The sequence below is a fragment of the Taurulus bubalis genome (genome assembly GCF_910589615.1).
Source record: "Taurulus bubalis genome assembly, chromosome: 1".
In the NCBI taxonomy this organism is placed as follows: Eukaryota; Metazoa; Chordata; class Actinopteri; order Perciformes; family Cottidae; genus Taurulus; species Taurulus bubalis.
The window spans coordinates 5559593-5586382 of NC_136589.1; the positions used below are offsets into that span (position 1 = coordinate 5559593).

At 45.4% G+C, this 26790-nt stretch overlaps 1 protein-coding gene across 1 annotated transcript in view; it reads left to right on the forward strand.

Moving 5' to 3' along the window:
- The window catches only part of kif26ab (kinesin family member 26Ab), a gene marked incomplete at its 5' end in the record, with an annotated part of 64290 nt that extends 40777 nt beyond the window's left edge, over window positions 1-23513 (forward strand). Inside the window, 12 exons of the mRNA XM_079220764.1 lie at window positions 7861-8044; window positions 10989-11201; window positions 12098-12191; window positions 12795-13057; window positions 13906-14089; window positions 14878-15037; window positions 15381-15543; window positions 16400-19634; window positions 20319-20512; window positions 21422-21445; window positions 21799-21949; window positions 22050-23513. Coding sequence (XP_079076890.1) covers window positions 7861-8044; window positions 10989-11201; window positions 12098-12191; window positions 12795-13057; window positions 13906-14089; window positions 14878-15037; window positions 15381-15543; window positions 16400-19634; window positions 20319-20512; window positions 21422-21445; window positions 21799-21949; window positions 22050-22231 — 5047 coding nt within the window. The 3' untranslated portion in view covers window positions 22232-23513. The remainder of the gene's footprint in view (window positions 1-7860; window positions 8045-10988; window positions 11202-12097; window positions 12192-12794; window positions 13058-13905; window positions 14090-14877; window positions 15038-15380; window positions 15544-16399; window positions 19635-20318; window positions 20513-21421; window positions 21446-21798; window positions 21950-22049) is intronic.
- Window positions 23514-26790: the final 3277 nt, after the last annotated feature.

Sequence of the window (26790 nt, forward strand, 5' to 3'; positions counted from 1 at the left end):
GTGGCGTAGCCCAAACAATCATTTTCCTGTTTCCTTCTCAGGCAGAAAATGATTTACCTACTCATGGACAGCGCCTCACTGGCACAAAGCCAGGCCTACTGATCGAAGAGAGGACTTGGCTGCACACCCTGCTGTGTTGCTCCCTCTCACTGTATTTGGAGATTCCTTCCCCTACTGCATCTCAGTGATCTCTAATTTGTTATTTTTTTGCATGGCCTCAGCACTGCTTTCTTCTCCACTTGCACTCCCTTCCTTTCTTCCCCTGTTTTTCAAATGATCCCCCGTTATTCAAGCAATTCCCCGGAGGATGCCCTAATCCCTCGTTTTCCACCTCAGTCCACAGAACGTTTCAAAAGAGTTCTGAGGAGACCGTGACAGAACAGGTTTTCAAATCCCAGGTAGAATTTAGGATTGTATTTCTCTCTTGTTCTGACAGAAGTGCTCTTTGAATCTGCATCGGAACATGAATAGGAAAAGTCAGTTGCACGAGGCAACGTCAATTTTTGTGGGGAATATTTTTCTTTTCTATGACAACACCTTGTACTCACAGATGTTACATGAATGCATTTGGTCTTACCTAATTGGCTGGGGATTGCTTCAGTGAAGATGAGCCTTGGGCTGTCAGCAGTCAGCGCACAAATGATGCCCCATTTGGTATTCTGTATCCAAGGCCAGACACTGTGCAGGGACAAAGGCTTGTTGAACACCTTGTTGGAACAAAGAGATTTTCTAAAAGGCCTGGGTCCAATGTGTTCGGAGGGTGCCAATATCCAGATATTGCTCAGTTAACTGGACATCATATTCATAGCTTTTTTGGCTTAGCGGGGATCAGTTTATCTATTTCTGAGGATTTATAGAAAGAGGATAAATCTTAGCCTGCAGGTGTTTGGCCACTTCCTGCAAACTGCTGTTGTGTAAACCGACATGGGAGAGAGGCGCTCTGCCTTCAGACCACTATTAAAACAGGCAGGAAACGGGCTGGCAGTCAGTTGAAAGCTTCAGAGCTTTAGATTGATAAGATTCAACTGACAGCCAGATAAGCCTGTTGGTTCTCACCTCCATTTTAATTTATCTTTGGCTGCTGAAGGAGAGAGGAAACACATTTTTCAAACTGACTGGAAAGATCTGGGTTTTGGTTGATTATAATCTGAATGATAAGATAACAACACTGCGCGGAGGGGGAATGTCTGCTCCTGTATCACCAGGTGGGAGCTTTTCTTTCTTTTTTGCAGCTTCTGGGAAGTAAAATTGCAAATGTTTGCAACAATTAACATTTGTTGAACCACATGCCAAGATCAATCACTATATTCAGGATGTTTCAGCCTCAGGCATTTTTGTTTTGAGTGATTTAGGATAGAGGAGACGAAGTGAGAAAAATTAATGTTCATAGCACCTTGATAATAGGGGGACTTTAGAGAGGAGACAGGCTCATTATCAGACTAAACCCCAGCGCCACACATGAAGCTCGGATCAGCTTTGTCATACATTCAACAGCCATGCCTCTGTTATCGCCCCCATGTGCCTAATGCTGTGTCTCAGGTAACCAGAATCCGCATATCTCTTGGTTATTTTAGGAGCACACCCTATGTGGCCGCCTGTGCTTTTAGTGTTGAGGGTAATGCATATATTTATACATGAATGGCTATAAATCTGGTGGATGCTGACACTCACAGCAAACTGTCTTGACTGACCCATTTAGACACAGCTACAATGACTCAACGAAAAACACTTTATGGTGAGGAAGCATTCGTCCCATCCTAATGATCGCCATCCTGACCTCGCTAGTAAATCTCGTCTGGATGGGCCTTCTCGCTTGCCAGTGCTGGCTGGCAGAGTATGACATCATCTCCCCTTGTCTGTGCGCCATATGAATCTGTGCGTGTTCACAGGCTGATGTCATCGGCGCTTAATCACCTCTGAAGCTGAGCTGCAGCTACGTCAGGCTGCGGGTGAACCTGGGGCAGTGAGGCCAGCACAGAGATGCAGATTTGTTTTAACCCAAACCAAATTTAATGAAGCATGCAGAAATGTGTTTCTGAACACTAGTCTGGTGCTCTTGCTTTAACTGAACTCCGGTGGTGGATTTATGTTATCCCCCCCACACCTTTGGGGCACAGGACTGTTTGATCGTGTCAAGGGCAGCCCATCAATAAGACAGTGTGTACTGATTTTAGCTCTGGGGAGGTTTCCTATTGATTATTATATGACTCAAAAACAGAGCACCTCACCTGAAAGACCAACACACATCCAGCCCAATCAATCATGAAAATCTGCTGATATGGCAGTTTGGACTTGTCAGTGTCTCCAGCAGTCAACAACATGGCTTCATGCACCGTCCGCTCTAAAAATCTCACAAATGCCTCTACTACTGAGTCTGTGATTAATTCTGAATGTCTCTGCAGCGTGCCAGCCTGACTCATTGTGCTGTCGTCATTATCATTGCATGGTGTTGAGGCTGGCTGGAGCCCAGTGTTCCCACCTCCATTCATGAAGAGCTATGCCGACCTGCTAATCAGCAGCAGTGGGAAGCAGATTCACTGTGGGAAGGGTAGGGGGTAGAGCAGTCTGAGATCGGACCCACTGATCTGATCCCTGCACGAATGGTCCGAGTAGCCTTATCTTGTCTGTAGAGGGGAAATAAAGGAGAATCACAGAAAGAATATGTCAAGGATAGTAAATGTGGCAAACATGATAATTAGCCACAGAAACAACCTAAAGAGGTGTACAGCCCGCCTGGAGAACAGAGACAAATGTGCACAAACAAGCAAATGGATGCGCCAGCTAATGATTCTCTGGGGAAAAGGAATTTCTCTTGTTAATTTGACAAAGCTTGAAAAGAGGGCTGGAGCGATTATTGACAGCGGGCCAAAGTGAAGCTTTTGAAACCGTGGGCAAACTTTGCCTGTTCTCCAGCCATTGACCTCCTCTCCTCTTCACTCACTGTCAGTCCCTTTAGCGCTCAGGATGGAATCTAGATGTCCTTTCTTGAACAAAAGGCACCAGGAGACCTTTCCAAAGGATCCTTAATTTTACATCTGTCTTGCTTTGGCTCAACTATATATATTACAATCATTATCTGTCCCTGAGGTCTGTTCAGAAGGAGACAGTGATAGAGCGGAAAGGCTATCAGGACACCTCCAACTGTGGCTGTTCCATATCATTACGTCATTTTGATATATAACACTTGAGACCACAATAAAGGTAGCCGCAATGAGCGTGAAAATAATGACTGGGTGACCAATGTCCACATTAGTATTGTTCCGTACTCATCGACTGTCGCTAGTCATGGTTCAAAGGGATTCAGTGTAAAAGTAGCACGTGGCAAAGCTTCAGGAGACGGTTCCTGCTCTTTAAAATAAACCCACCTCAGGCGAATAAATTTGGACACACTGCAGAAAATCAGAGGTAAGCGTGCTGTGGCAAGGAGGGAGATAAAGGTTATGTGATATATCAAACGGCTTCATTACTACAGTATGCTGTGCTCTCTAAATAGGTAGGCAGTGGTGGTTTTATTTTTTGGCTTCTTTTTTTTTTGCCCCCCAAAATTTAATCCGGCAGAGTTCATATGAGGGGCACTGTGTCAGAGCGAGAGAGCGCTTGCTGTGGGTTTGTGTTGAATGTACTTTCATCTGGCAAGTCTCACACCCACTCTGTCTGCCGATATGTTGTAGTAGGCACTCTGCAGCCAAAGCAGCAGCCTTTCAAACAAGGCTGGCTGGTCGGGGGCTGAGAGGGCTTGCTGGTAAATTGGCAGCCATGGGAATACAGGGTACTCTCACCCCAGCGCTCGCCCACTCACATGCTTTCATTCCCCTTTTTACCCTTGACCATTGACTGACTGCACTCTCTCTCGCCAGCTAGCATAAATCTGTCTTTCTAAGATGTCATTTGTTCATTGTTTGTCCTCTCCCCCTCTCTCCGTTGCTCGCACTCTTTTTTTTAAATCTTTCTCAGTTTTACAATTGAATCAGAGCATTGCTCATTCAGGCAATCCATCTCTCTGCTCTTAAGTATATCCTTCCTTATCTGTGTGCCACTCCTTATGATTAATAACACTTTTATTCACTGGCTAATTTCATCCCTCAACAAAGGCAACAAAAAAAAAATACAAATATGCAAGTATACACTCACTAGCCGCCCAAACGCACATACACACTCGTGCTCATGCATGCATGCACTGTAGGCATACTAACCAAATCCTTTTGAAGTGTGGGACCCTAAAAGAAGAGAAGGCTCCTGTATGCATTAAGTATTCATGTGACGTGTGGTGGGGGGCATACGTGTGTGTGTGTGTGTGTTGGGGTTTGTGTGAGACAGAGTGTGTGCGTGTCTGTCTGTGCGTGTGTGTGTGTGTGTGTGTGTGTGGGTAGAGAGAGAAAGAGAATACTCACAAATTGCGCCGCGAGCAGCCAGCAATCGAGCGCTGACACCTCGTCTGGCAATCGGAGGGAAAAGGGGCTGGGCTGAGGAAAGAAAGAGAGAGAGAGGAGGGCGGCAGGGAGAGAGGAGGGAGGGAGTGTGTGTGTGAGAGAGAGAGAGAGGCAAGGAGAGAGAGAGAGAGACACGGCAGGACAGCTGCCAGCATTTCTCCGATAGCAGGAGAAGGACCGAGAGGCGGAACAGGAGTAGGAATTCTCCTCATTCTCAGCCACCCAAGGAAATCTTCCAACTCAGCCAAGCGTGCTGATTCTCTGCCCCTCCTCTTGCCTGTAAGCCGCAGAGACTCTGGGAAAGACCTGGGCATCAGGACCTGCAGCCACTCACGGTAGACGCAGCACAGTGGATTTACGAAATGAGAGACAACCATGCAGCCTGGGGGATGAATGCAGACCTGTGATGTGAAAGAGGGAGTGGAAAGTTGCAGAGCAAGCGTTTGCTTGGGTTTTTGCATCTCTGAACCTGACGCTGAACTTTTTCTGGAGAAAGAGGCATGGAAAGAGTTCCAGGTTCTTCCGTGGCGTATGCACAGAGGAGGTGCTCCTTCTCATCCTGACCTTCTCCTTACCTGCTCCTACGAAGCTCTCTGGACTACCATCCGGGTACTCATCCGGTCTGCACACCTCCACCCTCCCCACCTGGCGCTTGTTCCATTTAGTTACTATGACGCCCCCGCCTCCTCCTCCTGGTTCTCCCTCCGCCCCCCCAGCTTCTTACAAACCTCTGTGAAATCAAGCGGAACCTCGATGATTGTGATCGGAGCAAAGAGGACCCCTGTGCCCCAACTAGTGAGCAGCCCCGCCTCGTTCTGTTCTCGGGCACTGTGCCGGCGTATCAAATGTGCAAGTAATGGAGAACAGTGACAACTCAGATATGGACCGCAAAGTTGAACTCTATCAGTTGTCTGTTTTTTGACTATAGGCATAAACCAGATAATGGATTGGAAAGAGCTGTAAGTACACCATTGCAGCATTTTCTTTATTGGTGCATGTTCAAACAAACCTGTGGTTCAGTCTGTAAAATGTATAGCACTCAACAGAGCACACACAGTGTGTGGATATTGTGTACTAACTTTACACTAACTGGTATCACAGGCACGGTTTCTGCTTCAGACTAAGTTGTGTAGGGAAATGGCTTCATTAGCATGGAGATTGGGAGTGAACAGGTGGACAAGCTGTTGTGGGCGAAGAAATCGGAGCCTCTCCTCACTATTCTCCTCCTGCCTATTTTCCATTGACTGATCTTATAGTTGGGCAAGCCAGCGAGAAGGAAGAGAGAAAGTGACAAGCAATTAATTTCCCTTTGTACGTTTGGTTGTGCTGAAAAAAAATCCAGCAATATCAGCCTTTTTTCTCACCTTCCATTGAAGAACACGTGCAGTGATCATTGTGCAGCATGAATTAAACCTCAAGGTTACCCGCTCTGCTTTGGGCTGGGAGCGCTCTTGACCAGTCAAGGCAATTATAAATCAGTACAGGATAGTAGCCCCTTTTCCCCCCTTCATGGGGACTCTTGATGCTTGATTTATCTCTTCGCTGAAAGAGGAACGAGACAGAATGAGGTGAGAGAGACGGAGTGAGAGAGACGGAGGCACAGGGTACATTTATCTTGAATGAATGTGTTGTGGATACCTCTCATAAATGCGCATACACACTCGCCCGCCTGTACACACGCGCACATACGCGTAGTCGCACACACAAGTAGTCACACACAGCCACGTGTACCATGGTGTAGTTTCCCCTTTCTCTCCATCTCACATTCATCTATTCCATCTCATTTTTTTCCAGTCACACGATCTGTCTCGCATGCTATCACACAGGCAGCTCCCTGGGGAGAGCCTTCTCCTGTAGCCCTCTTGGATGCAATAATTATTCCATCAGCCGGCAATGTGTTCCCTGATTGTGCTCTTGGGCTGTCGCTGCAGGGGGGGGCGTACAGTGGAGTGGGGAGGGTTGAGGAGACGAGGGGGGGGGGGGGGGGGGCAGTTGTCATTCCGGGAGGCAGAGAGAGGGACGGGAAGGGGGTTTGTGTTTTTGGCAGCAGCCCACCCAGTCCTGTCCGGAGGAGCCCAAAGCAGGACTAATGAGCTCAGGCTGGCCCATTAAGAGACTGCTGCTCAGGACGCACACGGTTCTGCCCTTTTCTGCTCTCTCACATGCTCTGCTTCTTCTACTTCCTCGAAAAAGCCCTTTGCTCTGCATATTTCTCATCTTCTAACCTCACACTCCAAATTGTTTTCATTCCCTGTCGGCCATTCATACTTCACATTGACAACGGCGTCTTTGTCTTCCCTGCATTGCTCTGAAGTCCAACTGCTTGAGTGAAAACCATTTGAGTGCATTTGAATTTCCTTAGAGTATTACTTTCCTCCCTGACCTTGAATCTCCAGCTCAGGAATGGTGTTAGATGATCCAGGGCTATGCTGTACCTGGAACCACTCTAAGTCTGGCCTGATTTCCTGCGCTGTGCAGAGATATTGGTGCTGTCCTTTGAGGTACAGGAGTTTGGACATAAATGAATGCATGTGCCGGACTCAGTTGGCCCTGTGACCAATACATGTCTCATTAGTACTGACTTTGGGAGACAAGAGGACAGGATGACAGTGGATTTTAATTAGAGGACTGACAAAAAGCTGGATTCAGTTACAGCAGAGGGTGCTGTTAGATGCCAGCACAGCAGAACTGCTCATGCAGTTGCTCTACTAATGGAGAGTAGACAGTTGGGTTTACCAACCTGCCTCTCAACTGCTGGTGTTGGCCAGTTTATTGTCTAATTTAAATGATGATCAAAACTCCCAACAGTACATGCTCCAGCTTTAACTTAAATGATGGCTGAACACTCATACGTGCTCAGTTTTAGTAACAGAGACAGACATGACTACATCCCAGAGGGCAGTGTGTCAGTAGACTTCACCTGTCATGTCAATAACAATTGTTTCGTGTTTGATCGAGATAAACGCACCGGTATACGGTGGCTTCCTGCTACGACAGCCTATGTTTCATCCCTTGCAGGCAAAGAGAGTTGCCTGGTAATCATTTATCTTATTGATTTGCAGTTTCTGTTGCAGAAATCAAGCTTTAAGAGCACTCTACCTGCTCTAGTTGAAGTGGAGTGCTGAAGCATTATTTTTCTTGGTTGGGAGTTGGAAGAAAAAGCTGTTAGAGTTGGGGCTGCATAGCTCTCCTGCTGACTTTGTTTTCTTTATGGGAACTAAAAGGAGCTTGTTGACCTTTATGTTACAGTTTGAGCGTGGGATTTCTAAAGGCTTTGCAGCACCCTTACAAAAGCCTTTGGCTGGGTACTACACTGGGAGTAAACATCACATGAGGAAAAAGTGATTTGCTTATGACCAACTGTGTGAAACTGTGTGTATGGAAAGTTTAGCTTCAACCTCAAGACATTTTGTGTTGTTGTTTTTTCCAGGGCAGCTCAGAAGCTGAATCTGTCCTCTAAGCGGAAGAAGCACCAGCCTTCACTGCTCCACCCTCAGGAGCCCTCCATTTACCCCACCAACTTCAGCGGCATCCTGCAGGTCTCGCCGCCCCCGGCCCCGCCATGCCTGCTCCGAGCCGTGTCCAAAGGGAAAGAGAACCCAGGGATGGGAAAGGTGAGAACAGACCTGGATCAGTATACTCACAGCTGAATGCATGATTTAACTCCCCCTACACAAGCACACACACACACACACACAAACATACAGACCCCCATTGGAAGGGGGGAATGCAGGGTGGCGACGCACTGGTCCACTGGCAGCGTGCCGTCTGGTCCAGTCCATGCAGATGTAGTCAGATAAGCCTCCTGGAATGTCATGAATTCATGCAGTTTGTGAGACCAGCGTTCCTCTGTCTGAATACAGAAAGACAGTAAAACTATAATCCACAAATCTGCGGTCACGTTGAACAGCAGGATTTCTAACTCCATGATAGGTACAGTGTGCGATGATGAAAGTCAGGCTGGCAGCAATAGGACAGTCATTAAACAAAGCTGTATAAACACATAGCTCTTCCTTTGTGGTTTAATGGATATTGTGTATCTGAGCTAGCGTCCTGTATTTCTAAAGCAGAAGAAGTCCCCTAACAAGATTAGATCCCACCTGGATAGGAAGCGCTAGCTTCTGTTGCCAGGTATCCAGACGGTTGAGATTTTGCCACATATTGTAAATCTCCCATTGACACAAGGACTTCATAAAAAACCTGTTATTAACAAGCCTCCTCAAGCCCAGACCTGAGGTATACTATACATCTGTGCAGCTGAAGGGGCTGGTTTTAAAGGGGAAATCAAGATTTATGACATTGTTCCAAGCCTATCAGGACAGATTTTTAGGTTTTCTTATTGTAGAGCATTGCTTTCTTTGATTATTTGTCTCAGTCTCTCCTTTTGCTTGTGGAATCACAGTTGCTAAACATTTCCAGTCGCCTACATGGTTTGGATTTTGCCCACGTCTGTTTCATTTTCAACCTAAGATTTAGGTGAATGTCTTGTTTTCATCAACCGTATGTGGGTCACTTCCACTTCTCCACTTTTAACCTAGACACAGATCTTTCAGGCATAGACAGTTGAGTGACTGGAGGAATGCCCAGCCACACTAATGGATTTCGTGGGGGATCAAGGGACAGGGGAACGGGGCCATTAGCACGGACTTCGAGGTGTGAAAATACTGTAGCCAATCCTCTGTGGCCTCCAGTATCTGATCTCCGCCAACATAAATAAAACTGAGACATTAGCTCGCCTGGTAGCCTCTGTCTTATAGACAGAGACTCAGCAGTCATGTGTGGAAGCCCGTTTTAAATGTCATAGCAAATGTAATTTACTGAACATATGCACACGTCAGTCACGATAACGGCCCCCTGCGGAGTACAAAGACAGTTTGCACTTGGCCTGCAGAATGCAAGATGAATTCACTCACTGAAAGAAAGGGATTTCCAGTGACATTGTTTCAGAATGCTGGTGCCTGGGTCTGTAGAAATATTTATATTCTAGTCGTGGGAAGAATGAGCCTTTTGTGTAGGCGTGAAGAAGATGGAGAGTCCCAGGCTGAGTGAAACAGTCCTCTGTCAAAAAGGGAAGGAGTATAGCTACATTTTAAGGTTTTTATTTCAAAGCCTGAGAGGCATCATAGGTACTTTTTCAAGAAGCTTTGAAATGGCTCAGGATTGAGTTCCCCATCACATATACTGTAGGATATAGAAACTGTACAGTTGACATCATGCGTAACACTAAACACTCGGGGAGCTGACAGGGACTCCAAAGACTGCTATTCATATCCCAAGAGCCGTTTATGTCTCCTGTCAGTCACAGATATATTTCTGCCGGGACTTTGGAGATATAGTAGAGGAGTATTTCTGACCATCAGATTGTAAGATAATACAGAGCCGTCAGAATTATGAAAGCAGGTGATTATAAAAGGAGGTGTCATACAGACAGACATGCATAAGCACGACCACACCCACACAGACCACACACACACAGTACAGCATTGTCGAGGCAGGAAATGGTGAAGTACAAATGATATTGTTTGTAAGAGGTGCCACTCTACACCAGTGGCAGAATGACCTCACTTCTGTAACCATGGCAATGACGTTAGACACGAGTGGGCTTGTCAGAGCAGTGCCGAATTAACACTTTCAGATATAAGCCGGCATCCTTTTTAGCGTAACATGATGGGCTGTACTATGACCTGTGGAATACAGGTCAGACTGTAAGGTCACTTTATGAATGCCAAGCCACAGAAAATGCAACAGGGTCGGTTTTTCTTAATGTGGATCTGCCATTTTCCAGGTAATAGAGGTGAGGAGAAGGAGGAAGAGTGAGAAGGTGGAATAAGAGGAGAGGGGGGAGGGGGGGCATATGCTCCTGCGCTCCCATGCTGGTGAGCAGCTCCTTGTCCAGAAAAACAATCCCGCCAGAGGGATAATCCCCCAGCGTGGCGCTTCACTCGCATTCACTTCCACCATTTTCTGCTGTGACTTTCAATACGCACCGTGCTGCCTTTCACTGACACCATCGGGCAATGTGTTGACCCATCAGGTCCGCCAGTCAATGTGAGACTCAGTGTTTCCATGGCAACTGTCGATGTCCATCAACTCTGACATAGTGGATGTGACGTTAATGCACAATGCTGAGCCATGCTCTGTTTGGATGCCTATAGCCATGCCTGCGCATGGACTGGGCAAGAGAGGCCAGGGCCCTGGGGGGGCCTCGGGCTGCCAAAAGAAAGGGAAGTTGAACACCAGGACCCTCAGTGCACACAACACTAGGGTGGTTATAGGTGAGGTGTGAGGGTCTCTCGTGTTTAAAGTTTGCTCACGGCACCAGGATCTGGCCCTGCCTATAACCTATATTCAAAATTCCTACCATACATGTCTCCTCTTTCCTCTGACTGCAAGTCAAATATGTTAAGCTTTACATGTCATTTTTTCTTTTCTGTGCTGAACCCAAAAAATGTATTCTTACTTGTCTGTACATATTTTAGACTTTTTGCTTTCTCACTTTATATTCACCCTTTCGTTTCCTTTTTCTTTCTCGCTTATCTGTCTCACTCTGTGGTTTAGGTGAAGGTGATGATGCGTATCTGTCCATCTCTGGAGACTGCAGACTCCTCAGAGTCACAGTCTTTCTTGAAAGTGGACGGCAGGAAGAAGCAGCTGACCCTCTACGACCCCGCATCCAGCCCACACTCCAGCTCAGCACACAGGAGGTCCGCCACTGTGGCCGTCCCAAAGATATTCGCCTTCGATGCTGTTTTTACCCAGGATGCCTCACAAGTAAGGGCCTGCAGGGGAGTGTAGTACATGTGTGTTTGTGTGTGTGCGACATATGTGTTTTTTTTAAAGGTGTCGTGTGGGAATTCAGCCTCTCAAGGGCAAATGGATGTCTTTATGCTGGCAGGGTGTGGCCAGGGGCTTAGAGAAAAAATGTCTGTCTTGGGTCAGAGGGCATTCTTACCAGTGTGGGCCTAACAGCTGGGCCTTTTAAGCCCCCTGGGGAATGATTTGAATCCACCGCAGTTATATCTAACCTCTCCTTTCATAGAACAGCTATATGTAACCTCAGCCCTCTGCAGCCCACAGCAGGCATACCCACTGAGATCAAAGACAAAGGTCAGATACATGTTTACTATATACTGACTTGGGAGCAGACCAGTTTTGCTTTCTCCGCATGAGAGCCACAGATCTTCAAACCACCTTCTAGGAGCAAGTATTTTCCTAAGTAAGTTGCTGCTAAAGCCTAAATGTTGCTGTTGCAAAGCTGAGGCCAAGCTGCTAGATTGTGCCGTTGGGACAGCACTGCTGGTGGCTAACAGTAACAGCAAGCTGTTTTGCTGTTCGAGGCCTTGTTTGCAGTGTGATGTATGGGAAGGGTCCTCTGCTGCAGGAGCCTTGCCCCAGAGGACCCATGCTGAAACAGATTGCAAAAATGAGCCACGCGTTGCAGCACACGCAAACAAACATTAACACACGCACACACACTCCTGAGTGATGAAAAATACTGAAACCCTTAATGTGATTTGGGTGTAGCTAATGCTAAATAACCATTTAGTTTATAGGATATTGTTTTTGATTCATTGTTCTGTGCCTGTGTATTTCCAGTTTTTCCAGTATTTCTTAGATATGGCAGGATTGACCGTGAGGGGGCTGTCTCTCTGTGTTTTTGTTCACAGGCTGAGGTGTGCTCAGGGACAGTAGCCGAGGTCATCCAGTCTGTGGTGAACGGTGCAGACGGCTGCATCTTCTGCTTCGGCCAAGTCAAGCTCGGTAAGCTCCTCCACTGGCAAGAGATTAGACAAGAGCCATTGTTAGCTGAAGAAAATTCTCATTGCTCTTTGTTAGCAGCACTTGATGTCCACAATTGGCTTAGTGGTGCACTGGGGTGAGTCACGGAATGGTAGAGTGGAGGAAAGGATGGGTAGTGAGTCTGTGGAGGGGGCTGAGTGGCAAAGTGCTGCATCCAGGCTTCAGGGCTCAGTCTGTAATTAAAATCTTAGTAATTGGCCTGGGCTCTTCGGCTGAAGGGCTTGCGCTCCTCGTGCGGCTGTTTCCACCAGGTATAACTCTCCACAGAATTACTGCTTCTGGAATGGGTCCTTGGATTACTGTTTTTTATTTTACATGTACTGAATATTACCTCCTGGACATAAGCCCCACATCAGCTATTTTTTTCTCTCCCATCCACCGTTGTTGAACACAATAACTCTCCGAAAATATCCAATGTTGGTGTCTATTTGTTAGTCAACTTCCTGCCCACTCCAGACAGGTTGATGAAAGAAGTCATTTTAGTTTGAGCAAATAGTCAGTGTAGCTGGCTTTCAGACACAATATTTCCATTTCCATTCCCCTCTCTCTTTCGCACGTCCCCAGGCAAGACATACACCATGATTGGCAAAGACAGCTCCACTCAGAGCATCGGCATTGTGCCCTGTGCCATTTCCTGGCTATTCAAGCTCATCAATGAGCGCAAAGAGAAGACGGGCACACGCTTCTCCGTCCGAGTGTCTGCGGTGGAAATCTTTGGGAAAGATGAGGAACTGAAGGACTTGCTGTCTGAGGTGTCCAACGGCAGCCTGCAGGAGGGGCAGTCCCCCGGCATCCACCTGAGAGAGGATCCCATCTGTGGCACTCAGGTGAGAAGCATTCAACCTTTCCACTCTTCCTTTGTTCAAAGATTCTTTCATTCTCTCTGTGGGTTATACAGTCTTAGTCTGTCTGAGTATTGATCTTTTTCTGTCTAAAATCTACCCCTTCCTCCCCCAAATGTTTTGACTTTTTCTTGTGTGTATTTTCCATCTCTCAGGACTTCTCAGTCCGCCCCGCTCTATCCTTCCCGCCTCTCAAATCTCTGCTTTTGTTTCCACCAAACCCATCTGTGGTATTGATGGCTTTCTTCTTACCTTTGTATTGACTCTACTGTCAGCATCCATCAGCATCTATTACCCGTGTGTTAGCGCTAGCCCTCTACAGCACAATAGAAGTGTTTACTGGGGGATGGTGGAAGACTGTAGGTTTGAAGGCACTCACAGGTGTTGCTGTCAGATGTTGTTTTTTTGGGGAGCTGTATGGACTCTGACTTCAAAGGCTGCGCAGTGCTGTGAAGCTCTGTCTTGCTCTTCTTCTCAACAGCCACGTGTGGGCTCCCTTCATGTCCCCTGCCTTCTCTCTCTCTTCTTTTTCCCCTCCTCTCTTTTTGTATCTCAACACAACCATCATCGCCCCCCTGCCTCCTGCTCCACCATTACCTCTCCTAATCCTCCTCCCTCTGTGCGCATATCTGCTTTTTTAATCGCCCCAGAGACTCAATCTAAATGGGCAAGAAATGTGTGCCGGGGTCCAATTAACTGCTCTCCTCTCTTTCTCTTCCCTCTCTTCTCCAGTATCCTTTTCACATCTGTCCTCTTTCTCAAGCCCTATGTAGCCCCCATTGCCCACCCTAACCCTGTTCTCTGCCTCTCCCCCCCCCCCCCCCCCCCACCAGCTCCAGAATCAGAGTGAGCTACGTGCCCCGACGGCTGAGAAAGCCGCCCTCTTCCTGGATGCTGCCATCGCCGCACGCAGCACAAGCAGACCTAACGTGGAGGAGGAGGAGCGGCGCAACTCCCACATGCTGTTCACTCTGCACATCTACCAGTACCGCATGGAGAAGAGCGGCAAGGGAGGAAGTCAGTACCATGAGATTACTTGATCTACAACTCTAGCAGTGTTCCAACAAGTGGCCACCTTGCATTTATGCAATGAACTTACGTATATGGTCGTTGTTCAATTTCCCCAACACTTCTACACCGATTTCCTTGCATGCGCGTTCAAAATTTGTTTAAGAGCAGTATTATTTATTCAAACATATCCTCCCTAATTATAGCTATTCAAAGGTGACCTCTCTTAATAAGGCGTTTCTTTTGTGAGCTCGATGGCAGAAAAGTATACGATACATGTGAATGAAACATCAGACAAGTCCCTTTTTGCTGTGTTTATGAATGAATTGGTTTTGGTCTCTGCAAGACAGGAATGTGTTTGTATGCATGTATTATGCTTTGATCGAGAGTGAATGAAGCTTTGAAGCCTTGCTGACAGGAGTTTAATGTGTTGCTGCTGCAGTAGCAATTACATCAGTCATCCACATAACAATGTGTTGCCCTGGGATTTTTACAATGACAGCCAATTCCCTCCTGCTGTATTTTAAATCAGTTGAAGAGGAATGTATTCGTGCCTCCTTGTTACCAGTAGTTACACATCTGGTGGACGTTTACCAGTCAGGCTGTAATTTGGGTTACTCCAGCGTGGGAATCATAAATTCCTATCATAAATAAATCAGAATGTTCTGACAATCAATCGTCTTATCTGGGCTAAGCTGTGCCACTCCTGTCATCATGGCACTGTGCATGAGGAACTGACTTCAGAGAGGGAGTGTCTGGGCTGTGCTCACCTGGTTTGTCTTCTGTTGTTGGCTCAGTGTCAGGCGGTCGGAGCAGGCTGCACCTCATCGACCTGGGGAGCTGTGAAAAGGTCCTGAGTAAAAGCAGAGACGGCGGGGGAGGCCTGTGTCTTTCTCTAAATGCACTGGGAAATGTCATCATGGCTTTGGCAAATGGAGCAAAACATGTACCTTACAGGTAAGAAAACCACCATTAGTTTTACTGTCTGTTTTAGCTTCTGTGAAGTTGTGGCTAAAAGTAGTAGTTTCAGGCAAGTTGCTGCATGTGTCGTCAGGCTTACACGTTTGCTTTGTGACAGTTTATTTAGTTTAGTTTGCCTCGTATAATAGCTTTCACTGGTGTTGCACAAGATTATATTATAGTTACACAGGTATGAAAAGATGAATGACCCGTCACAGGAGTATTTGTCAGCTCAGAGAATTTAAAATGGCTCTTCCTGGAATCATGTCAGCTACCTTTCACTGTCCTTTTAAAATATGACTGTGCCGTTTGCTAACAACAATGTAAATGCTCCATGTAGGGACAGCAAACTGACGATGTTGTTGAGGGAGTCCCTCGGCAACATCAACTGTAGAACCACCATGATTGCCCACATCTCCGATTCCCCCGCTAACTACGCCGACTCACTCACCACTATCCAGCTGGCATCCCGCATCCACCGCATGAGGAAGAAGAAATCTAAGGTACATTGATAAACTGATTAGCACCACTGAATATGATTAAACACATCCAGTAATAAACAGTTAAATAAGTAGTGAATGAATATCCATTCTTACAATTAGGCATTTAACAACTTAAGTGAATATCCTGTAACAACTGTGCTCCTTTTAATGTTGTTCATTGTTTATAAATGCAGAGTAATTATTCATTTTAATATTAAAATGTAAATGTTGCTATGACAGCAATTACATTCCTAATGTGCATTTGCAACTTTGATTACATTCAACATATTTCATGCCATGACTCACGTCCCTAAATCTTTCTTCCTCCTGTAATTTTGGAGCTATTACGCAAATGAATGTGTGAATGCTTCTGCAAATGAAAGATTATTAGTGCAGTAACTCAGAGCTAGTTTTTCTCGGCTCCTCAACGCATAATCATGTAATCAATACCACTGCTCAAGGAAGTGTGTAATGTCTCCCTCGGATTAGAGAAATATATGCTCCAGATAATTAGGCTGAATGACAGCATGTATTTATTTGGTATTGGTCCCAGGCCTGATTATAATGCAGTCCACATACAGCAATTTGTATTATTGACATTAATTTCTGTGTGACTATTGATGTGCACTTTTAACCTTTAGATAAATATCGACTGGTAATGTCATCGGAATTAATATTTGTCCTACGATTGATTTCACTATGAAATTGTGAAGAAATTAAACTACTATGAATTATAAGGATTAAAATGGTTTTGCAAAAAAAAAAAAGATTGTTACATTAATATTGTAAGATAGAATCACATTACTGTCATCACTTAATGAGATCATTTTTAAACCCCAAAGACTATCTTCTCTTCTGCTTTAACTCTGCTTTTCAGTATGCATCCAGTTCATCTGGGGGGGAAAGTTCCTGTGAGGAAGGGAGGATCCGCCGGCCGCCCCACCTCAGGCCGTTCCACCCTCGGACGGTTGCCCTGGACCCAGATCTGCCGTCCATGCTCAGTGACCCAGACTACTCATCCAGTAGTGAACAGTCTTGTGACACTGTCATTTATGTAGGCCCTGGGGGAACTGAGATCTCGGACAGGGAGCTTAGTGACAATGAAGGCCCACCTGCCTTTGTTCCAATCATCCCGTCCCTGAACAGAAAAAAGTCTGCAAAAGATGGCCCTCTGGACCAGTTCTTTAAATGCAACACATTTGCTGAGCTGCAGGAGAGGTTGGAGTGTATAGATGGCAGTGAAGAACCCACTGCCTTTGTTGGAGAGGGCAAGCGAGGCCCGGCTAGCCCCAAGACTGACATATCTAAGGAGAGCCAAGGCTCTGTTTCACCAAAGACTGTAGCAAATATTTCTTACACACAAGAGGGCATCTCGCCCCAACAATCCCCTAAATCTGTTGCCACACAACCGACTTGCAGTCCCACCACTATATCTAAACTGGACAATGCCGATACGCAATGTATAGCATCAGACAGAACCAGTGCTGATGGTGAAAAAGCCTTGGTTTCAGAAAGCAGAGTTAGCTCCAACAAACAAGCAACAGCCTCAGGGCCTAATTCTGAGCCTGTGGTGAGGGAGAAGGTGTACTTCAACAAGAAAGCGTTGCCCAAGCCAGCCCCACCTCCTTCACAGCAGAGAGACTCCAGCAAGGAAAATACTGGCAACGAAGAAAGATCCAGCACCAGAATGCCTCCTGTAGGAATGAGCCACCAGGCTGTGAAAAGGAGGGATCCATACACGCCCCCTCTGCTCAGAGCTCCGGTGGAGGTGTGCCAGGTGCGATCTACCTTGAGGGAAAGATGTCTGGATCGGGACATCCTTAGAGCGACTGTGACCTTGCAGCGGCCCGTGGAGCTGAATGGAGAGGATGAGCTGGTGTTCACTGTGGTGGAGGAGCTGTGTATAGGCGGTATTGTAGATACGGGTCGACCATCCAGCATTATCAGCTTTAACAGTGACTGCTCCCTTCAGGCCCTGGCCTCTGGTTCTCGACCAGTCAGCATCATCAGCAGCATCAATGATGAATTTGACGCCTACACGTCGGCTATGGGAGGATCAGAGGTGAACATCGCAGTGGTCTCACCCAGCCAGGAAGGAGCAATGGAGTGTATAGATAGCAGGGGTTCATCTATCAGCTCTTGGTTGAGTGAGGTTAGTGTCTGCACCTTGGAGAGTGAAGGGGCTCATTCCACAGACGTATTCCTTCCACAGGCCAAACACATGGGACCAGAGGCTGCCTTTTACTTTGATTCCCTGGATATGTTCCATTGCGTATCCTCTCCAAGAGATGCCAAGAACTCCTTAAATGACAGTGGATTTAGTTTTTCCGAACTAGACAGTGATAGTGCCGCGTCAAGCAAACTATCCTTGACAAAGTGCCCCGCATCTCCGGAATCAGCCAAAGGCTCCCTCAGATTGACATCCAAAATAACTAAAGCGCACTCACTTAGCTCCTCTCAACTTCCACAGGGCCCCTCCATAGTCCACTCCAGTCTTCCCAGGAAGATTATACCTACCTCATCCATCTCTCATAGTAGTAGCAACAGCAGCAGTAGAGAGCCACCAAGGCAAGAGGCTAAGCAGGAGAGTCCTTGGCAACGTGTTGACAACCACACAGAGCCTCAGTTTTCCGACTCAAGCAGCACCAGCAAATTTCTCCGAAATCCCCCCAGTGGCATCCCTTCGAGCAAAACATCTAACAACAGCAACAGTGTACCTCGCCCACCCAAGGTGCAGGGGTCTACCTCATCCCAGAGGGTGGTCGATGGCTGTGAGAAGTCAGCCAGCAAGAATCCACCCAGCAAAATGCCTCAGCTGAGACGAGGGGCCACCACCCTGGGAACAGTGCCCGTCATCCATTCCTCCTCAGATTACAAGGCAACCCAAGATATGACTGCATCTACCACAAGCCTTAAATACTCCTCCTTGGGGAAAAACAACAAGGCTAACTCACAGAAAACGAGCAATCTCCCTAAACCAGGTTGCACGTCACCTCCACCTCCTCCAGTGCGAAAGTCCAGTCTTGACCACAAGACTAAGATCCTGCTGCCCCAAAGTGCCTTAAAGTCAGCATATGGGGAAACAGGAAGAGCCTTTGGGGCAAGGGCAGCTGTATCAGAGGATGAGCTTGAGGTACGTCACAGAACGGGCTCTATCAGTTTCAAAACTTCCAGCCTCAACACAGCCAAAGTTACCTCCAGCCTGAAGACGAGAGGGCCGAGAGGAGAGGCTGGGCAGCATTATGGAAGTCAAATGTCCCTGGAAAGGTGTGAAAGCCTGTCCTTATCAGGTTCCAGACCTACGCTTAGTAGGGAGAATAGTGGGGCAAGTCTGGGAAGCAGCAGTAGCAAATCCAGCAGGACCATTCCAAGATTTGGTATTCCTACTTCATCCAGCTCTCCTATAGCTACCTGCCCATCATCCCCAATTGGAGGAAGTATTAACAAACCTGGTCAAGTAAAAGCCTCTGTAAATCCCAGAGCATTAGGAGCACTCAATGGTAGTAAGGCACGCTCACTATCAGTCAACAACTCCAAGGGTCTAAGTTCCTCTACCAAATCTTTGGCCACCCCCTTGACCAGAAATACCAATGCCAACCTCCCGCCATCAGGACGGGCATCAGCTCCTCGAACCACTGCTGCTGTCAGCAGTAAGCCTGTTAGAGGAACCATCATGGGCACAAAGCAGGCCATGAGGGCTGCCAACAGCCGTGTGAGCGAACTGGCGACAGGCAACCTATCAGGCAAACACATGAGAGGTTCAGGAGATTCAGACAGCGGGAATGACAGCGGTGTGAATGTGAGTGATGACAAATCCCCCATAGCCATGCTGCCCTCTCCGTACAGCAAAATTACAGCACCCAGACGACCTCAGCGCTACAGCAGCGGCCATGGCAGTGACAACAGCAGTGTGTTGAGCGGGGAGCTGCCCCCAGCTATGGGCCGCACAGCTCTGTTCTACCACAGTGGTGGCAGCAGCGGATATGAAAGCATGATCCGTGACAGCGAAGCCACAGGCAGTGCTTCCTCTGCCCACGACTCCATGAGCGAGAGCGGCATGTCGTCTTCGGGCAGAACAAGGAACTCCAAGTATCCCAAGAAGAGAGCTAATGGTGAGAAACAAATTTACACTTATCAATGCAGGTAATATTCGCACATATCATACTGACAATAGCAGTGTCCTGTATGTGAGATATATCAAACAGTGCTTGACCGTGAAGATACACACATTGAAATAGCTTCCAGAAATGAATGCCCTCTCAAAGGAAATTAGCCTTATAGCGGCTCTAACGTTATGAATCCATTCTCATTACATCCACGGATTGGTGTTTCATTGGATTTTCTCTCCTCCTGAATCAGCAAAATACATTATTCATACATATATGGGGAAATGATAAGGAATGTTTCAAACAAGACGACTTTGAACCGTGTGATAATCAAATAAGATGAATTGAACACGAACAGCAGTGACCTGGATCAGTTTTGAATAGCCCTGTGTGTGTGTGTGTGTGTGTGTATATACATATATATGTATATATATATATATATCTCCATTTGAATTCATGTCTGTTAAACCAACCTTTTGAATTCCATGGCTGTGTATGGACAGAATAGCAACCCCTAAAACCCTCATAAATATGCAATCACTACAACTCTGCCGGCCTCAGTAAGGCCTCGCACCCCTTTATATCTCAGAGTGAGACTCATACATATTTACTCATAAATCCCAGCAAATGCAACTATTGTGTGTCACCAACGCAACTGGTGCCGATCTGACCATATGCATGTCTTTGTAGGCTTCCAGAGAAGAAGGCTCATCCCGGCGCCCCTGCCAGACTCCTCTTCCCTGGGGAAGAAAGTGGGCACAGCAGGCCAGTGGGTGGACTTGCCTCCTATGTCAGGGCCTCTAAAGGAACCTTTTGAGATCAAGGTGTATGAGATTGATGATGTGGAGCGGCTCCAGAGGCGACGCCTGGAGGAAACCACAGAGGTGAGCAGAGGGTCACTCCTGACTTGTTCTACATGGTGGTACAGCTTGCTGAACTTGTTTTAGATAATGTTTTGTCTGGGTCAAAGTCTCGTTAAATCTTCTCGCTAAGCCATATTTTGCATGTGCGACATTCATGCCATGCACGCTCAAGATGTGTCACATTGACTTGCGTTGTGGGAATGTCTTAGCTCACTTCTTCCCAGTTTCTTTTTAAAGAACAAGACATTATTGGTATGTCTCAGACATCTGACCTTCAGTCAGCTCAGTGGCAAATCCTGGAGTTAAAGTGTCTGCCTCCAGATTCCCAGAGCTTGGTATTTTGGCAGCCTTCCTAAGTAATGTCAAGAGTTCAGGAGGCAATTACTGACAAGGGTTAATTGGTTTAGAAATGAGTGATGACTCGGCTTACTGCTGACGATCGTGACGTGTGGGGGGAGTCAAATTAAAAAAAGATGATGTGAGAATACTGTTCAAAGTATGTGTGATGAATGCAGGGTCGCCCAACACCAGCCCAAATCAACTCAGCGCTAGCACTCATCACTGGACGCCTGATCGCTTTTTATAGCCGACTCCTCTTCTGTGGATCATTAACTGCTCCCACAAGTTTTCCGCAGCCAGACAGGGATTTGTTGAGAGATGATATTAAATCAGCTACATGGTGGATTTACTTTCAATCAGGAAAAAATTATCTCAGATTTTTCTCTACCAGCCATCACTGCCTAAATGATGAAATTGCTTTTTTCTATTTCAAAATTGGAATGGGAGTCTTGTGCATGCGAATCAGTAGCTTGTGTCAACAGTATGTGTATATATTAAGATGCTGTTTTCATATGCTATTCATTCTGTTCATGTTCTGTCTTGTTTGATATGCTAACTTGTTTTATCTGTTTACCCCAATCTTGTCTTCAGCAACCATTCCAGGATGTTGACACGGTGAGTTCATATTCGGGGTGACTGAGGTTTCATTATTAGCAGCACTGGCTGTATTATGGTAGTTACATTACCATATTCATTATTTACATCACAAAACTTGAACAATTCCCACATTTACAGCACAACTCGGCTTCTTAGACTCAAAAGAAGTTCTAATTGATTGTACTTGCTACTTTATTTATTTTTAAAGTAGCATTTAATCGACAATTTGGCTTTAGGAACGACTTTTACTGGTAGTTTTCTAACTTGTTTGCTGTGCCACTTTCAACTTTTTTGAATTTATACTTTCAGCAACTTCACTCAACTAAACTTTTGAGCTTGCTATAATTAAACATCTCTCCTTTTTCTCTCAGGGCCTGCTATATTTTAACAGTAAGCTGAAGATGCTGGAGAGAAGGCAACAGCAAGTGAGAGAACTGAGGGCAAAGTATGAGGTGTTGCTGGAGGAGCTGGATGACACCAAGGCCCGACTGATGATGGACCCCAGCAAGTGGATGGGAGAGTGTAAGTTACTGCTAAATGTTCTTTTACTGTAAGTATACATCGAAACTTTAATTTGATGACGAACCATTTAACCAAACGTTCATTTCCCCTTTTTGAACAGTTGAAGTGGACCAGAATTTGGATAAAGAGTCTCCAGAGTACCTGGAGGCCTTGGCACAGGCCACAGAGGAACTGGAGTTCTGTGTCAATATATGCAAGTCCCGTGTCATGATGGTGACCTGCTTTGACATCAGCATGCCAAAATCTGGTGCTCAGGAGGGACTGCGTGAAGTCGAAGTCTGAGGACAAAAGAAAGTCGAGGTGGAGAAACGAGAAAGTGAGAAAACAAAAGGATGATTAAATGTAGCAGTCAGTCTATAGATATCACTGGAATGAGGAACAACACGTGACAGAGATGAGATGAGAGTGGATCTTGGCATGAAAACAAAGGAAATATTAACCACCCAGCTACAGTGCCTCGTTGTTCGGGACATGTTTTAATGGCAGAGGAATTAAACGTGAGCACCAATGCAGTGGCCATCACTTACTCTAGAGTCAATGAACCACACCTGGAAGTGCCTTTTGTATTGTTTTGTTTTGAGTCATTATTTTTCATACGGTGCGGGTATCCTAAGCATACCTTTGCAAACCCTGAACATATTGCTTTTAAGAAAAATATTTTATATTGCATTGTATAGTGTATTTATATGATTATGTGGTGTGTACAAATATCCTTTTAAGGGGAAAAAAAAGAAAGAAGAAAAAAGAAAAAGCAATAAGCTAATGTTATTGCGCTCCCAGACTTTGCCTTTTCTCTTTTTTCAAACCTCAGTCAGCATTTTATCCATGTTCATTCAGCCTCTTGCGCCTTATTTTAACTCTCTGGTTCTGTAGTTTTCTAGATTTTCAAACTGGACTATATTATCTCATCAAGGACTGCATTTGCTGTTGTCACTCATCGCCTGCCAGCTGGCCTGTGAAAGCTAGCAGGGTTGAGTAAATGTTTTTCCCTCCAGTTGCCTTTGATCGAAATGGGTCTCAGTGGATGCACTAAGGTAGAGCAGCAGTTATGATGGGGCACTGAGGGCTTCTTCAGGCTGTCCTTGCCCGTGTTTATCTCACTTAAAATGAGAGATTACGCCAAAACATATCAATCAGAGGGCCACTGTGATGGATAGTGGGTGATGATTCTTGATTCAGCCACTCACTCTGATGTCTCAATACAGTATGTGGTCAAGCAACCCTGAGAGACCTTCCCTGTTACACTCGCCTGTGAGGATTACATGATGACTGGTTACACTGATGGCAGTGCTCATCATTGAGCCACATTTCTCTCCAAATGGGCTCGAACTGGGTGCTTTCTCTACACTGTAAAACAAAGAGGAACAGAGTTAATAGCACACGTCCACTGGTCTCCTACACAACACATTTTCAAGTGCTAACAAGCCTCGGCTCTATGCATTCCAATACATTTACTGCAACTACTGTAAGAACCTCAATGCTGACTTGAGGGCAGCAACAGTTTGGCCTCTTTTGTCCCCTGTTTTTTTTTTTATAGGCAAATCAACAAAGGTGATCCAGTGTCTAAAACAAAGACTCAAGAATTGCTAGTTTCTTGTCAAATTATGCAGTGAATAATAGAAAATGATCGTGACATGGTTTAGGAAAATCAATCATGATATCAGCTCTTTTTAGCTGCCAGAATGTGCTTGTTAAGAATCAAACGGCTGACACACAGAGAACAAAGACGATCGTGAAAATGATTGTTGAGTCAAACAGACTGGCTTTGTTGTATTTAACTATGTTTGATTTCTATATCTGTTACAAATATGACTTTGTTTTCTTTCTTTTACAAATATGTATTCTCTCAGGGCCTCTCTGAAGATGCTGCATGAGGTTTTTTAATCATTTTTTAAGAATAATTTCTACTCCATTTTTACCATTCTAATTTTTTACAATAACTTCAATTTTCACTGATGTTGGGTAAGGCTCATAAAGTAAATAACTATTACCAAACCAAGACCTTTTTTCCAAGAAATGATTATATGTGAGGTCATATTTCATATCAAAACCCATATTTTCGGATATCTTTGTTTTTGTATAGGATTTTCAAACCTTGTGTATAAATGTATGATACGGCAGCTTGTGTTTTACTTTTACAGTACCTGTGAATAAAATGTTTCTTCTTACTGATGAATCAGAGTTGAATGTTTTTTCCTGGTTCACATATTCCAAACACACTGTTTATTCTACGTATTCTTTCATTTATTTGTGTGTGTGTCTACATACATAACATTGGTGTAACTTTACTTTTGCACACCTTCATTTTCAGTCTTTATGCAATTTATAAACTCATTATATACTCACCATTATGTTGCTAGGGCGACAGCTTTGGTCCAAGTTAAGGTTATTGTCTGCTGCATTAACAATACATTCAACAGGAAATACAAAGTGACCCATTATGAATGTTTATGTTGTCAAGTTTGAAAAGGTCTGTATATTATCATACGCATTAGACAAAACAAGGAACATTCAGGCTACACTTTAAATTAATCTTGGCTGATTCTCAATCAACTATTATCTATATGTCACTAAATTGACATGTATTTACCTAAAACCATAAAAGCATATGGACATCCGGAGAAATATTACTATTACTGCCACTTCCGTCGCGTGCACACTCGAGCCTGTAGCGGAGGAAGTGTTTCAATAAATAAGAATTTAGCAAAAATGCACGTGTTTGGAAACTACTAAGCATACGACTTGATAAGCGAGACTCATACTCCAATGCGCGAGTTGCGTTGAGATGTTGTATACGGAATAGTTTTAATTTATCAAGGATTTAGTTTTCCTCAAGCAGACGGGTAACACCGGGTGAGTAATTGATATCCACACGGTCCCTCTGAAGTATTGCTGCCGCATTGAGCTCTCCTGTGGACTTAGTGGGGCCGTGTCAGGCTGATTGACTATCCTGATGCACCTGAGCACACTGTGACCAATGTGTTCCCAGGAAGTAACTTTAGTGGGTTGAAACGGGGGAAATTGTGCCAGGAAAGAAATGTCGCAGTTTACTTTTTTTTTTGCATGTAATATGTCACTGTTGAATGTACCACATATCATTCGCCTCCATTGTACCGAGACAGACATCTCAGATAGCTAAATCAAAGCCAACTACCAGCTGTTTGAACGTCTAAATACCACTAACGTTAGGTAAGAGTCTTTATTTATGTGGTTGAACTCACGAGCTAGCTAGCTGACATTTGTATTTACTGCATTGGTTGGCCTACATGACTTTGGAGACCTCGTGTCATTCCTAACAAGCACAGCTCTGTCCAACTTAAACCTGCGCAGAGGTCTAACCAGCTCTAATTGGAAACACCTGTGTGCCTGCACGTGCACTTACGTTAGTGACTGCTGGACCCAGTGGCCAGATGCATGTTGCCATTCAAGGTTGTTGTCGAACAACCATACATGTATCACAGTCTCCGGATGCCGTCTTTATTTATTTATTCATAACCCTTTATTGCTCCCTATTGGAGAATATACAGTTGTCTCTGCTTACTTGAATCAGCAGTAGCAAATTGGCAATATTGTTAAAGCGGTGAGTTTGATATATAGGAAATGACTATATAGGAAACATGAAGGTGCAGCTCCAGAGTGATTCATTACTGCCTATATCAGGAGGGCCTTCTGCTCAGTGTGATACATGGAGTCCTGTTGAGCATTATACTGTAGGTGTGTGTGTGTGTGTAGTGAGAACTTGGACCCTGCTGTGCAATAACATCTTGCCTCCTCCCGGTTAATTCTGTTTTGATCAAAAACATAAGAGGTTAATTTGGCGGACTTGCAAGACCAGCTGGTCACTGTGTTTCAAATCAAATTCTTTGGGTGATTTATTTTTCTTTTCTTTCAGTCTTGGGTGGGTTTTTGACTCTTTGTGATAACAGTGCAAGGGGGTTTACTGTACAGAGGAATCTCTTCACAACCGATTCTGACTAATGCAGTGTAGGAAATTCTATCTTTTTATTCGGTCGGTCTTCATCCTGTAGTGATTTGGCAGACGACAAAAGCCTTGTTTTGACAAACTACTCAAGATCCTGTCGGCTCAGACTGGAGCTCGTTGCTCTTAAGGAAGTCTGTGTCTGAGTGGTAACAGTTGTCCCGGGCCGCTGCAGACGTCTGATGGCTGCTGAGCACAGTCAGTCTCGTGTGTCCCAGCCCACTTTGCCCCAGGGCTCTCATCATTAGGAGGGAGTTGGATGTTGTACGAGAATTCAAAATGAGTTCACTGAAAAGTCAGGAGTCACCCCTCACCCCAATCAAACAATGACCCTCTGTTGGAATTCTACTCACTCCTCTGCGAGAGTCCAATTGATATCTTTACCTTTCTTCATGTCTTGCGTCTTTTGTTTCCATTATTTTTTGCTGACATAACGTGCTGCAGGAATGAGACCAAAACCTGGAAATTTGTTCGGCATTTTGCACTCCTGGTTTCCTTGTCCAAAGTCAATGGGGCCCAATCTCAATCTCCACAATCACGGACTCGCAGACTTTGAGGCGCGCTCCCGCAAAGTCCTTGAGGGTTTAGGGCTGTCCCACTGTCAAACTGTCAAGTGTTTGAGGGCTCTCTCTTCGACATGTTGAGTCCTTTATAAACCCTTTCTGTAAATCTGCATTTCTGCAGACTTTGCCCAAGGGAATTACCCATAATACATAGCATTGCGATGTTAAATACGTGGTTAGCAGTGTAGTAGCGACGTAAAAAAAGATAAACAAAGAGGACGGCAAATTAAATTTACTCTGAAACACATAAAAACATATGAAATTAGAGGAATCTAAGCAGAGATTATATTACACAGACT